This window comes from Coturnix japonica, chromosome 1 (genome assembly GCF_054131305.1).
Source record: "Coturnix japonica strain WE chromosome 1, WE-NBRP24, whole genome shotgun sequence".
Lineage (NCBI taxonomy): Eukaryota > Metazoa > Chordata > Aves > Galliformes > Phasianidae > Coturnix > Coturnix japonica.
The window spans coordinates 161589862-161605623 of NC_140663.1; the positions used below are offsets into that span (position 1 = coordinate 161589862).

General features: G+C 36.8%; 1 protein-coding gene across 6 annotated transcripts in view; it reads left to right on the forward strand.

The window, feature by feature from the left end:
* Window positions 1–14246, forward strand: part of SACS (sacsin molecular chaperone) — a 57987-nt gene extending 43741 nt beyond the window's left edge. For all 6 annotated transcript variants that reach the window (XM_085555573.1, XM_015852084.3, XM_085555558.1 and 3 more), the window contains one exon: window positions 781–14246. In XM_085555573.1, the coding sequence (XP_085411699.1) occupies window positions 781–12341 (11561 nt within the window). In that variant the 3' untranslated portion in view covers window positions 12342–14246. The remainder of the gene's footprint in view (window positions 1–780) is intronic.
* Window positions 14247–15762: the final 1516 nt, after the last annotated feature.

Below are 15762 nucleotides of genomic sequence, written 5' to 3' on the forward strand. Positions count from 1 at the left end.
AAAGGAAACTTCATTTTTTTAAAGGATCTTACTACCCATCTCTTGGCAAACAGCTGTGCTATTTAGAAGAATGAAAGATCTGAAACTGAGATGTCTTGATTCCATTTCTGTCATTTATTTTGGTCATTGGGAGGGATTTGTATTATTGTGTTCTGTATTCTGTTCTTAGCCACAGACATTCTTTACTTTTAAAATATAAGTTGTCTTAATGATAAAGATGTAAGTGTTAACATTCATTTCATTTATTTAAAGTACTGACAATAAGAATAAAAGCATATACATCTAAACTTAGTTTCAGCACTCCTTGCATGACTGAGTTTTGCTTGTCAGTTTTTTAGCACAAGGGCACCTGATTTGCTACATTTAATAAATAATCTTTAAAAACTATTGGAATCTTTGCAAGTATAGGAAGAAAAATAGAAGATTAGGTTCTTACTTACCGCTAGGCAAATAAGTAGTGTACAAAATCAACTACGCAGGAAAATAAGTGTAAGTTTCTACTTTGACAGCAAATGCATAGTTGCTTTGTATGCCTGAAGGCTTTTGTGTCAAACTAACAAGTGCAGTAACTTATTAATAATTTTCAATTTCTTTTCATTTTTATACTAATATGGAATGTATTTGCTTTTAATTAACTTTTAAAAACAAGAGTAGTTGGTATCTGTAGTTCTATTTTGCAGTTTTCCCCAAAAGAGAAGTTTTGTTTCTAACTTCCAGAAGCACTTTATTATGCAACTCTGCTCTGATTCTCATGCCATTGCCCTTTTGCTGTAATTTCAGGAAGGCCATGTACTCAGCTGCAGCTTCTGAACCCGGAAAGATTTACCCGGCTAATTAAAGAAGTTATGAATAGTGTGTGGCCTGGCAGAGACATGGTCGTGCAGTGGTATCCAGGTTTGGAAGACAATAATCACCCATCAGTTTCTTGGCTTAAGATGGTCTGGAAGAACCTCTATATGCATTTTTCTGATGACTTGAGTGTTTTTGATGACATGCCACTTATCCCTAAGACTCTGCTGGAAGAAAACCAAACATCGTTAGAACTGGTTAGATTTAGGAATCCGTCACCTATCATTCTGGAGGATGAATCTGAGACTCAGCTTCCAGATTACATAGCTGATATTATTGAGAAAGTTGGTGGAGTTGTGCTTAAGAAGCTGGACGTTTCAATCCAACATCCACTTATAAAAAAATATGTGCATCCACCATTACCAAGTGCTGTTTTACAAATAATGGAAAAAGTGTCCCTGCAGAAACTATGCAATCAAATTTTGTCATTACCGTCAACACATAAGGATGCTCTTAGGGCATTCCTAGCTAGTATGAATGATGTAAGTGAAAAAGAAAGAAGAATTATTCAGGATTTGCTGATATTTAAAAAAATGGAGAAATCATCTGATGATGCTGTACCTGTTTATGCTGGGCTAAACGGTAGTAAGGTATTACACCACACTGCCAAAATTCCACCTGGTCTAAGATTTTCTGTTCCAGTAATTGACAGCAGTGATGAAGCTACTATTCGCTTAGCTAACCTGCTAAAAATTGAACAGCTAAAGAGCACAGATTGCTTGAAGTTTATTATACAAGACATAAGAAGTGATTTTTATTCATACGATGAAACAACACAGATAATGCAATGGGTTCTTGAAAATCTGACTTTTTTGAAAAATGAGAATATAGATGTGATAGATTGGCTGGCAGCACTGAAGTTTATTAGAATTTCAGAGGAGAAGACAATGACAGCAAATGAGCTCTTTGATCCTGAGGTGGAACTACTGCAAAACTTGTTCTATGCTGAGGAGGAAATTTCCTTTCCTCCTGCTATTTTCACGTCTTCAGATATTCTTCATTCTCTGAGACAAATAGGCTTAAAAAGTGAAGCCAATCTTGAGGAAAGTGATATTATGAGAGTAGCAAACAAAATTGAAAGTTTGCATGCTAACTCTAACACCGATTGTGAATTACTGGTAAAGAAAGCTAGAACTCTCCTGATGATGTTGAACAAAAACCATATGCTGCTTCAGTCATCTGAAACAAAAGCAGCCCTGAAAAAAATAAAATGGGTTCCTGCATGTAAGGAAAGGCCTCCAAATTATCCAGGATCCTTAGTCTGGAAAGGAGATCATTGCAGTCTGTGTTTACCACCAGAGATGTGTGATATATCTCATGCAATTTTAGTTGGATCCTCAGTTCCTCTAGTGGAAAATGTGCAGTTTGATATAGAAAAAGCACTTGGCATCTCCACAAAACCCAGCATAAAAGCAGTCTTAAAGCATTTCAAGGTGGTGGTTGATTGGCACAGTTCTAAAACTTTCAGCGATGAGGACTATTATCAGTTTCAGCATATCTTGCTTGAAATTTATGGGTTTATGCACGATCATTTAGAAGAAGGCAAAGAAGCTTTTAAAGCCTTGAAATTTCCCTGGGTTTGGACAGGTAAAACATTTTGTTCGCTCACACAAGCAGTAATAAAAACAGTACCTGACCTTGACCTCCAACCTTATCTGCATTATGTGCCAAAGACTATGGCGAAGTTTCACCAGTTGTTTAAATGTTGTGGTTCAATTGAGCAGTTAACACCAGACCATGTTTCTATGGTCATTCAGAAAATATATCTAAAAAGTGAGCAGTCTCTCTCTGAACAAGAGAGTAAACAGAATCTTCACATTATGTTGAGCATTATAAGATGGCTATACAGTAATCAGATTCCTGCAAGTCTTCATACACCCATGCCACTGTACAGTGGCAAAGTTCCGTATAAACTTGCAATGAAGCCAATTCATGAGTGCTGTTACTGTGATATCAAAGTTGATGATTTAAATGATTTGCTTGAAGATTCTGTTGAACCAATAATTTTGGTGCATGAAGACATACCAATGAAAACTGCTGAGTGGCTAAATGTTCCATGTCTTAGCACAAGATTGATTAATCCAGAAAATATGGGGTTTGAACAATCTGGGCAAAGAGAGCCTCTGACTGTAAGAATTAAAAACATTCTGGAAGAGTACCCTTCAATTTCAGATATCTTTAAAGAACTTCTTCAAAATGCTGATGATGCTAATGCCACAGAATGTAATTTCCTGATTGACATGAGGAGAAATATGGATATAAGAGAAAATCTCTTGGATCCAGGAATGGCAGCGTGTCATGGTCCAGCTTTGTGGTCATTCAATAACTCTGAATTTTCAGACTCTGATTTTCTAAATATAACTCGATTAGGAGAGTCTTTAAAAAGGAGTGAAGTTGACAAAGTAGGAAAGTTTGGACTGGGTTTCAATTCTGTTTATCATATCACTGATGTTCCGATTATTTTGAGCCGGGAATTCATGATTATGTTTGATCCAAATGTAAATCATATCAGTAAGCATATTAGAGATAAATCTAATCCTGGGATTAAAATTAACTGGAGTAAACAACAGAAGAGGCTGCGAAAATTTCCCAACCAGTTTAAGCCATTCATAGGAGTTTTTGGTTGCCAGCTACCACTGACTGTAGAATCACCTTACAGCTACAAAGGAACGCTTTTCAGACTCTCCTTCAGAACTCAGCAGGAAGCTAAAGTGAGTGAGGTCAGCAGTACGTGTTATAATACAGCAGACATTTATTCTCTTGTGGATGAATTTAGCATCTGTGGTCATAGACTGATAATATTTGCTCAGAGTGTAAATTCAATGGTTTTGAAGTACTTGAAAATCGAGGAAGAAGATCCTGGAGTGGCACAAGATGTTGTCACTATTAAAAAAAGAGTTTGTTCTTCCAAAGCCTTGACTGGACCAAATGTAAGTGTTTTGAAAGAAGCAGCTAAACTAATGAAGGTCTGCAGCAGCAGTAATAAAAAGCTTCCCACTGAAACACCAAAGTCCTCCTGTATTTTACAGATAGTAGTAGAAGAATTTCACCATGTATTTAGGCGGATTGCTGATTTGCAGTCTCCCCTTTTCAGAGGTGCAGAAGAAGATCCAGCTGCTTTCTTTGAAATGGCTAAATCAGGACAGGTAAAAAGGTCAGCTGATGAACTGCCACAGAAGACAGTAGATTCAACGACATGGCTTATATGTTCTTGCATGGACACTGGTGATGCTTTAAAATTTTCATTACATGAAAGTGGACGAAGACTAGGTCTTGTTCCCTGTGGTGGAGTAGCAGTGTTGCTGACTGAAACCCAGGATCAAAAGTGGATTGTGAAACCTAATTGCAACAACGTAGGTGAAGTATTCTGCTATTTACCTCTACGAATAAAAACAGGCTTACCTCTTCATATAAATGGCTGCTTTGCAGTTACTTCAAACCGGAAAGAGATCTGGAAAACAGACACGAAAGGGAGATGGAACACAGTATTCATGAGACACGTTATTGTAAAAGCCTACATAGAAGCGCTTTGTGTTCTCCGTGATATGGCAATCAGTGGTGAGCTTGTTGACTACAGTTACTGTGCAGTATGGCCAGATCCTGATTCAGTTCACGATGATTTTTCTGTTATTTGTCAAGGGTTCTATGAAGACATAGCTCATATGAAAAGCAAAGAAGGGATAAAAGTGTTTTCTGATGGTATCTCTTGGGTTTCCATGAAGAATGTAAGGTTTCTAGATGACTCAATTCTGAAACGGCCAGATGTTGGACCATCAGCCTTTAAGATCTTTTTGAAGTACCTTAAAAAAACTGGTTCCAAAAATCTGTGTGCTGTGGATCTCCCTTCCTGGGTTAAGACAGGATTTGAAGAAGCAGGATGCAAATACGTATTATTGGAGAACACTTTCTCTGAAAAGCAGTTTTTTTCTGAGGTGTTTTTCCCTAATGTTCAAGAGATTGCTGCAGAGCTGCGTGATCCTTTGATGCGTTATGTTCTTAATGAAAAACTTGAGGAGTTTTCAGGAATTCTTCGTGTTACTCCATGTATTCCTTGTTCTTTGGATGGACATCCATTAGTTACACCATCAAGACTGATCCATCCTGAAGGAAGAGTTGCAAAGTTATATGATGCTGAAGATGGAAGATTTCCTTATGGCACCACTCAGGATTACCTTAACCCGGTTATTTTGGTTAAACTTGTTCAATTAGGAATGGCTAAAGATGATATTTTATGGGAAGACCTGATAGAACGTGCAGAGTCAGTAGCTGAAATTAACAAGGTAGATCATGCAGCAGCTTGTCTCAGAAGCAGTATTATACTGAGTCTTATTGATGAGAAATTGAAGTGTAGGGACCCTAGAGCTAAAGAATTTGCTGAAAAATGTCAATCCATCCCTTTTCTTCCTTTCCTTAGCAAACCAGCAGGTTTCTCACTGCACTGGAAAGGCAGTGATTTTCTGCCTGATGCAATGTTTTCAGCAACTGATCTTTTCACTGCTGATCATCAAGATATAGTTTGCCTGATACAACCAATTCTTAATGAAAATTCCCATTCTTTTAAAGGCTGTGGTTCTTTGTCATTAGCTGTAAAAGAATTTTTGGGTTTGCTAAAGAAACCAGCTGTTAATTTGGTCATAAATCAGTTAGAAGAAGTTGCAAAGTCCTCTGATGGCATTACATTATATCAGGAAAATATCACCAATGCTTGCTACAAACACTTACATGAAGCAATGTTACAAAATGAATCAACAAAAGCTATGATAATTGAGCAACTGGCAAATTGTAGCTTTATTCTTGTTGAGAATGTATATGTTGATCCAGCAAGAGTGTCTTTTCACTTGAATTTTGAAGCAGCACCATATCTCTATCAGTTGCCTAACAAATACAAAAATAGTTTCCGTGAGCTATTTGAAAGCATGGGTGTCAGGCAGTCTTTCACAGTTGAGGATTTTGCTCTTGTTCTGCAATTAATAAATCAGGAAAGAGGGACCAAACAACTAACAGAAGAGAATTTTCAGCTTTGCAGGAGAATAATTAGTGAAGGAATATGGAGCCTCATTAGAGAGAAAAAGCAGGAATTTTGTGTGAAAAAGTATGGAGATATTTTGTTACCTGATACTCGTCTTTCACTTCTGCCTGCAAAATCTTTGTGTTACAATGACTGTCCATGGATTAAAGTTAAAGATACAACGGTTAAGTATTGTCATGCTGATATTCCTAGGGAAGTTGCAGTAAAGCTAGGAGCAATACCCAAACGTCATAAAGCTTTAGAAAGATATGCATCCAACATCTGTTTTACTACCCTGGGAACAGAATTTGGCCAGAAAGAAAAATTGACAAGTAGAATTAAAAGCATTCTTAATGCCTACCCTTCAGAAAAAGAAATGCTAAAAGAGCTCCTTCAGAATGCAGATGATGCAAAAGCTACAGAGATCTGTTTTGTGTTTGATCCTAGGCAGCATCCAACTGATAGAATATTTGATGAGAAATGGGCACCGCTTCAAGGGCCAGCACTGTGTGTTTACAACAATCAGCCCTTTACAGAAGATGATATTAGAGGAATTCAGAACCTTGGAAAAGGTACTAAAGTAGGAAACCCCTGTAAAACCGGACAATATGGTATAGGCTTCAATTCTGTGTATCATATTACTGATTGCCCTTCTTTCATATCTGGCAATGATATACTTTGTATTTTTGATCCTCATGCTAGATATGCACCAGGTGCAACATCAACAAGTCCTGGCCGTATGTTTAGAGATTTAGATGCAGATTTCAGAACACAGTTCTCAGACGTCCTGGACCTCTACTTAGGAGATCATTTTAAACTGGATAACTGCACAATGTTTCGGTTTCCTCTTCGAAATGGAGAAATGGCCAAAGTATCAGAAATTTCCACAGTTCCATGCTCAGATAGAATGGTCCAAAATCTTTTAGATAAACTGCGCACAGATGGAGCAGAACTCTTAATGTTTTTGAACCACATGGAAAAAATTTCTATTTGTGAGATAGAAAAAACTACAGGAGCATTGAATGTGTTGTATTCTGTACAAGGAAAAATCACTGATGGAGACAGGCTGAAAAGAAAGCAGTTCCATGCATCTGTAATTGACAGTGTAACTAAAAAAAAACAGTTAAATGAAATACCTGTGCAACAGATTACTTACACAATGGATACTGAAGACTCTGAAGGAAACCTTACAACTTGGTTAATTTGTAACAGGTCAGGCTTTTCTGCTATGGAAAAGGTATCCAAAAGTGTGGTTTCAGCCCACAAAAACGAGGACATTACTCTTTTTCCACGTGGTGGGGTAGCAGCTTGCATTACTCATAATTACAAAAAGCCCCACAGAGCGTTCTGTTTCTTACCTTTATCTTTAGAAACAGGGCTACCTTTTCATGTGAATGGACACTTTGCTCTGGATTCTGCAAGAAGAAATCTGTGGCGTGATGACAATGGAGTTGGAGTAAGAAGTGACTGGAATAACAGTCTAATGACAGCACTGATAGCACCAGCTTATGTCGAACTGCTGATTCAGCTGAAGAAACGTTATTTTCCAGGCACTGATCCTACGGTATCGGTGCTGCAAAACACACCAGTTCATGCTGTGAAAGACACTTTAAAAAAGTTCTTATCTTTTTTTCCAGTTAATAGACTAGATGTTCAGCCAGATTGGTATTGTTTAGTGAAAGCAGTTTACAGTTGCATTTATGAAGATTTGAAGCGTCTTTTACCTGTTATGCGAGCTCCAAATGTTGATGGTTCTGATCTGCATTCTGCTGTTATCATCACATGGGTTAACATGTCTACTGTGAATAAAGGTCGGCCATTCTTTGACAATCTGCTACAAGATGAATTGCAGCATCTCAAAAACACAGAATACAACATTACAACACGGAAGTCAGTAGCTGAAAATGTTTATAGACTAAAACATTTACTCTTAGAAATTGGTTTTAATTTGGTCTACAACTGTGATGAAACTGCAAATCTTTACCACTGTTTGGTAGATGCAGATATTCCTGTCACCTACGTCACACCTGCTGATGTCCGATTATTTTTGATGACATTTTCATTTCCAGACTCGAACTGCCACATTGGAAAATTACCCTGTCGTCTTCAGCAGACAAATTTGAAACTCTTCCATAGCCTCAAACTTCTGGTTGACTACTGTTTTAAGGATGCAGAAGAAAATGAAATCCAAATTGAGGGCTTGCCACTTCTTATTACCCTTGACAATGTTTTGCAAATTTTTGATTCAAAACGACCTAAATTCTTAACAACATACCATGAACTGATTCCATCTCGCAAGGACCTCTTTATGAACACTTTGTATTTGAGGTACAACAATATCTTACTTAGCAGTGATGTAGCAAAAGTCTTTGATATCGCAAGTTTTGCTGAGTTGTTATCTTCTGTGCTGCCCAGAGAATATAAAACTAAAAATTGTATGAAATGGAAAGAAAACTTTGCAAGTGAGTCTTGGCTTAAAAATGCCTGGCATTTTATTAGTGAGTCTATAGCTGTTAAGGAAGAACAAGAAGATATCCAAGCAAAATTTGATGGTGTTGTTGAAACTTTGAAGGACTGGACTTTGCTTCCAGGTGTAAAGTTTACTGTCTCAGCTAATCATCTTGTTGTTCCAGAGTGTGATGTTCTGCTGCCTCTCAGCATTATGCATATTGCTGTTTTTCCAAATGCCCAGAGCGATAAAGTCTTTCATGCTTTGATGAAAACAGGTTGTATTCAGCTGGCGTTGAACAAAATATGCTCCAAAGATAGTGCTTTAGTGCCTTTGCTGTCAGCTTCTACAGCAAATATAGATAATCCTTCAAGCATTCTGAAAGCCATACAGTATATGGTACAAACATCATCTTTTAGAACTGAAAAGTTAGCAGAAAGTGACTTTGAGGCTCTCTTAATGTACTTCAATTGCAATTTATGTCATTTGACATCTCAGGATGACATTAAAATTTTAAAGTCTCTCCCATGTTATAAATCCATTAGCGGTCGATACATAAGCATTTCAAAATATGGGACGTGTTATGTCCTCACAAAAAGCATCCCATCAGTGGAAGTAGACAGATGGACACAATCAACATCATCAGCTTTTCTTGAAGAGAAAATACATTTAAAAGATTTGTACACTGTGCTTGGCTGTGTCTCTGTGGATGATCTTGAAGTGTACTTGAAACATCTTCTGCCAAAAATTGAAAGTCTGTCTTACGATGCAAAGTTAGAACATTTGATCTACTTAAAGAATAGGCTAACTAGCATTGAAGAAGCATCAGAAATAAAAGAACAACTCTTTGAAAAGCTTGAAAGCATATTGATCATTCATGATGCAAGCAATAGATTAAAACCTGCTAAATATTTTTATGACAGGACTGTAAAAGTCTTTGAGGTTATGCTTCCGGAAAAATTATTTATACCTCAAGATTTTTTTAAGAAACTAGAACAAATTACAAAACCAAAAAGCCAAGCTACATTCCTTCCATCATGGATAACTTTTCTACGGCATATTGGATTAAAATACATTATTTCACAGCAGCAGTTATTACAGTTTGCTAAGGAGATCAGCATGCGAGCTAATACAGAAAATTGGTCTAAAGAAACACTGCAGAATGCTGTTGATGTCCTCCTTCATCACATTTTTCAGGAAAGAACTGATCTTTTGTCAGGAAACTTTCTGAAAGAATTGTCGTTAATTCATTTTCTTTGCCCTGAACGAGCTCCAGCAGAATTTGTTAGATTTCATCCACAGTACCAAGAAGTTAACGGAACACTCCCTCTAATACGATTTAATGGGGCACAAGTGAATCCTAAATTCAAGCAGACTGATGTATTACAGTTGCTGTGGACTTCGTGTCCCATTCTTCCTGAGAAAGCGACACCTCTAAGCATCAAAGAGCAAGAAGGAAGTACTCTTGACGTGCAGGAACAACTTGAGCAAGTTTTAACTATGCTGAATGTTAATCTAGACCCTCCTCTGGACAAAGTTATCAATAACTGCAGGAACATTTGCAATATAACAACTGTGGATGAAGAAATGGTGAAAACTAGGGCCAAGATCCTGAGAAGCATTTATGAATTTCTTAGTACAGAGAAAAGGGAATTCCGCTTTCAGCTTCGAGGAGTTTCTTTTGTGATGGTGGAAGAAGGCTGGAAGCTCCTGAAGCCTGAAGAGGTAGTAATAAACCTTGAGTATGAGTCTGATTTTAAACCTTATCTTTACAAACTTCCTCTAGAACTAGGTACTTTCCATCAGTTATTTAAACATTTGGGTACTGAAGATGTTATTTCAACAAAACAGTATGTTGAAGTTCTAGGACGTATATTCAAGAACTCAGATGGAAAGCAACTGGATCCTAATGAAATGCGAACAGTTAAAAGAGTAGTTTCTGGCCTGTTCAAAAGTCTTCAGAATGATTCTGTCAAGGTTAGGAATGACCTTGAGAACATGCGGGATTTTGCCCTTTATCTTCCCAGTCAAGATGGTAGGTTAGTAAAGTCGAGTATCTTAGTTTTTGATGATGCACCGCACTACAAAAGTAGAATCCAGGGTAACATCGGTGTGCAAATGCTTGTTGATCTTAGCCAGTGTTACTTAGGCAAAGACCATGGTTTTCATACCAAATTGATAATGCTGTTCCCTCAGAAATTGAGACCTCGCTTGCTTAGCAGCATTCTTGAAGAGCAGTTAGATGAAGAGTCTCCCAGAACATGTCAGTTTGGAGCTTTATGTTCTTTGCAGGGAAGATTGCAATTACTGTTGTCTTCAGAACAATTCATTACAGGGCTTATTAGGATTATGAAGCATGAAAATGACAATGCTTTTTTAGCGAATGAAGAAAAAGCAATAAGACTTTGCAAAGCATTACGGGAAGGTTTGAAAGTTTCCTGTTTTGAGAAGTTACAAACAACATTGCGAGTTAAAGGCTTTGCTCCTATTCCACACAGTAAAAGTGAAACGTTTGCTTTCCTAAAGAGATATGGAAATGCAGTAATATTGCTTTATATACAGCACTCTGATAGCAAAGACATAAATTTCCTGCTAGCATTAGCAATGTCCTTAAAATCTGCAACTGACAACCTGATTTCCGACACCTCATATTTAATTGCCATGCTGGGTTGTAATGATATTTACCGGATCAGTGAGAAGCTTGACAGTTTAGGGGTGAAGTATGACTCATCTGAGCCATCAAAACTTGAACTACCAACACCTGGCACTCCTATACCAGCTGAAATTCATTACACACTTCTTATGGATCCAATGAATGTCTTTTATCCTGGTGAATATGTTGGTTACCTTGTTGATGCTGAAGGTGGTGATATCTATGGATCATATCAACCAACTTACACATATGCAATAATTGTACAGGAAGTAGAACGAGAAGATGGTGAAAGTCCCAGTTTTCTGGGAAAGATTTACCAGATTGATATTGGATATAGTGAGTATAAAATAGTGAGCTCTCTTGACTTGTACAGATTTTCAAGACCTGAGGAAAGTTCTCAGGGTAGGGATAGCACACCCTCTACCCCAACTAGTCCTACAGAATTTCCAGCTCATGGACTGAGAACAATTCCACCTCTCTTCACTGGTAGAGATGGCCACAAAACAACATCCTCAAAACATCACTCTCCAAAGAAGCTAAAGGCAAGTTCCTTGCCAGAAATATTAAGAGAAGTGACATCTGTGATTGAACAGGCTTGGAAGCTTCCAGAATCTGAAAGAAAGAAGATTATTAGAAGGCTTTATCTTAAATGGCATCCAGATAAAAATGCAGATAATCTTGATATAGCTAATGAAGTTTTCAAACATTTACAGAATGAGATTAACAGGCTAGAAAAGCAGGCCTTTATGGATCAAAACACGGACAGAGCCTCAAGAAGGACATTTTCATCCTCAGCTTCTCGATTTCAGTCAGATAAATTTTCATTCCAAAGGTTTTATACTTCATGGAATCAAGAAGCAACAAGCCACAAATCAGAAAGGCAGCAGTATAAAGAAAAGTGTCCGTCTTCCACAGGACCATCTTTCTCGCAACGCTTTTTTGTCCCACCCACATTCAGGTCTGTTGGCAATCCTGTCGAGGCACGTCGATGGCTTAGACAGGCCCGAGCTAACTTTTCAGCTGCAAGAAATGATCTTCATAAAAATGCCAATGAATGGGTATGCTTTAAGTGCTACCTTTCTACTAAGCTAGCCTTGATTGCTGCTGATTATGCTGTGAAGGGAAAATCAGACAAAGATGTAAAACCAGCAGCCCTTGCACAAAAAATAGAAGAATATAGTCAACAACTTGAAGGGCTTGCAAATGACGTCCAGACTTTGGAAGCGTATGGAGTAGATAGCTTAAAAACTAGATATCCTGACTTGCTTCCTTTTCCACAGATTCCAAATGATAGGTTTACTTCAGAAGTTGCTATGAGAGTGATGGAATGTACTGCCTGTATCATAATAAAACTTGAAAACTTTATACAACAAAAAGTGTAAGAGATTTGCAGACTGTTGTCAAGAGCTGAGGTATTTTATGTGATGAGACGCAAATGTGATTGAGCAGATTACTAAATATCCAAGGGGTTAAATATTGCAAAGTGATTTAGAAATATGGTGCACAGAAGTGGATGGCACTGAAGTGCTTAGAATTTAAATTTATTTAAATAAGATTTTTTTTTTTAAAAAAAAACCAAAAACTGAGCCTGCTGTATAAGCAAACTGTAAAGCATATTTTTTAAAATTTCCAAGGAAACAGTGCAAAAATTAACTGTATGTACATTATCATGAGTAATTGGCATATTACTGAACTGCACTTTATGTAACCAAAGCTTAGCTTTCTGTTAGATGGTCCTGTACTTGTTACTCCTTGTTAGACTTTATTTCATTTAAAGCGATGTTTCCAAGAAGGTAATATCATTATTCAATGTGTGAATCCTAATACTGGATGTACTAGGAAAAGTGAGGTGGGATGAAAGTTAAAAAACTTTGGAGACAATGCTTCAAAGCTTTTCTGTTTTCTTTTGTGTTCTGTGGACATTCATGTCAGTTATAGTAATACTCTTATCAGCTGGATCTGATTATAGATTTGCTGCAATATCACTTTGTACACATATAAAGGATTATTTAGTACCTGTGAACTGGTACACAGTTATAGTCCTGAATGATGATACTTGACTTAAAATGAAACTCCATGTCATGCATTGATTGCATTTTATTGTAAAATAATTATTTAATGTACGTTTCTTTTTTTCTTTTTTTTTTTTTTTCCTAGAATCTGTCATCTGTTGTTTAATGAAAATTTGCATGTGGTTGATACAGTGTTGGTGACATTATTATGTAGTGTTTTTTGATGATTTCTTTTGAAAACCACACACCAAAACTCAGCTTTCATACGTCTAAATGCTTGAGTTTCATTTCTTCCTGTATATGCCTTTGTCTGTGTACATACATACATATATTTTTCCACAAACAAACATTGATAATAGTATAATTCAGTACCACAGTTTTGGCATACAGTAAACACTGGGTTTTTTTTTGTTTGTTTGTTACAAATTTAAAGTACTGCAATGTAATGCTCTTATTTTGTTGTTCACTACAGCTCTTAAAAAGCCTGGTTTTTAGTTTACACTTTCTTTTATAGTTTATACTAGTTCTGGTAATATGCAGTATGTTCAACATTAGCTATTTGTAAAAAAAAATTTAAAAAAAAGAAAAAAAAAGAAAAAGGAAAAAGAACATAATGTTGAAATTAAGGATAATGCTAAAATGAAGGCTTTTTCTTTGCTGCATCAGCAATATTTAATGTGTTCATCACTTTCCAGTGACATGCTGTTAGTATTGTTTACTTGGCAGCACAGTGAAATTGTAATTTAACCTAGAGAATGCAAAGAAAAATAGACGAATGAGCTTGCAGGGCTGATGCAGCTGTTCGTTGATGACGTTTTAAGTAAAAAAAAAAAAAAACACCACAAAAGCTTCATTTTTTTTTTTTTTTTCTCCTGCAAATTATAAAGGGCTTGTTCTCTGAAAAATTATGAAAAATCTTGCAATTAATGGTAGTGGGAAGAAATTGGATGTTTGGAAAACAATGCTGCTTCTGGTAGGGAAGCCCTGTCATTATTTTTGCTATTCAATATTAAGTGCCATAATTTTAATAAAAATGCAAACATAATTCAGTCTAATGTGTCTTGGTTTTATAAAGTTTGCCTATGATTTCAAGCTTTGTATTATATAATACAGCGTCTCTTTTAAACTAATTCTAACTGTACAAATACTAATATTAAAAAGGAAAGATGCATTTTTTCTTGCAATGACGTTAAGAATTTCTCAAGAAATTGTACATTTTGCCTTTTTTTTTTTCTTTTTCTTTTTCCAATAAATAGCATGTAAGTGAACCACAAACTCTTGTGTGCTGTGAAATAAATCAATCTAGTTAATTCCCTATGTTATTTGAAACATTCCTTTGTGGCTCATTGTTATTTAGTGTGTTGAGTCAGATGAATAATTTTCAGGATAAATATAACAGGAGGAAACAGTTCTCAGTGTGTTTTTCATTTTAAATGGACTTAAAACATAAGATAGTAGAATTGTTTGGAAAAAAAATACAGATGAACTTTCACATTTTTAGCTCAGTCTTTGAGAAAGGAAACCTTTAAGGTACAGGGCTGTGTTTTGTAAGCTCTACCAATACTATGAGCCTTTAAGATGGCTGTGCAGAGCTACTGAGCTATTGTGTTAGTTACACTGGGTGTGTTATCAGCTGCAGGTGATGTTACAAAAAAGATTTTTTCAGACCATAGGAATCTAATGGGTCTAAATTAAGTTTATTTGTTGAAAGAAGGTGAGCAAGAAAAGCTGAATGACAGAAAAATTATTTTATTGATGTTTTGATGCCATCTGTAAGTTGCAACTAAATTTACGTGTGGATACAGAAAGATGTGGAGAAGAGGATGACTGAATTGGAAGTCTCCATTTTCATTTTCTTAACTCATTGTGACAGGTACCCTAAATAAAGGAACCTTCTGGAAACCTGAAGTGGGTTCCATCAGTGCATTTTAAAAAGGCAAAACAAACAACAACAACAACAAAAAATTATGCTTCCTTTTGGCTCAACTGGGGAGCCTTGAGAAATGCACTATAACATTCCTGTTTGGCACGGATGCCCTGAACAGTATTGTGTGATGATTCTTAGTAAGGGTAGAAGTAAATGTTAGCAGGTACGTATGTTTTGGAAGAAGTTTGGAAGAGTAATGCTTCCAATTTATTTTGATGGAAACCACAACAAGCACAAGGAAGCAGACAGAGCCTTCAGCAGGGTCTTTCTTTTGTGGCTGGACAAGGGGAAATGGTTTCCAATTAAAAGAGGGGATGTTCAGACTGGATATAAGACAAAGTCTTTTACAATAAGGGTGGTAAGGCACTGGCACAGGCTGCCCAGTGAGGTGGTGGATGCCCCATCCCAGGAGATGCTCAAAGTCAGACTGGATGGGGCCCTGAGCAACCTGATCTATCTGTAGGTGTCCCTGTTCAGCACAGGAGAGTTGTACCAGATGATCTTCAACAGTCCCTTCCAACTCAAAACAGTTGTCTGATTCTATGACTTCTGGAACAACCTGTGTAGGTGTCACAAAAAATATACAAGTAGTTTTGTAGATTACACAGATTCACAGGAGCTGAAAGCTATTTTCAGCCAAGTACACATCCACATTCACCTTGTGTGCTTTTTGAAGCAGCTATAGCAGTCCTGTACCTCAGGATTACAGTTTTAGGTATAGGAGGGGTAACTTGCTATAGGAAACCAATTGAACTGTCAATCATTAGCTTAAATCTACAGAACTTTGGTGGTAGATTTTTGGTAGACGTGTTGCTATATATCTTTGTGTGAAAGTTTCAGAAGTTTTCTTCTCAACAGCATTAG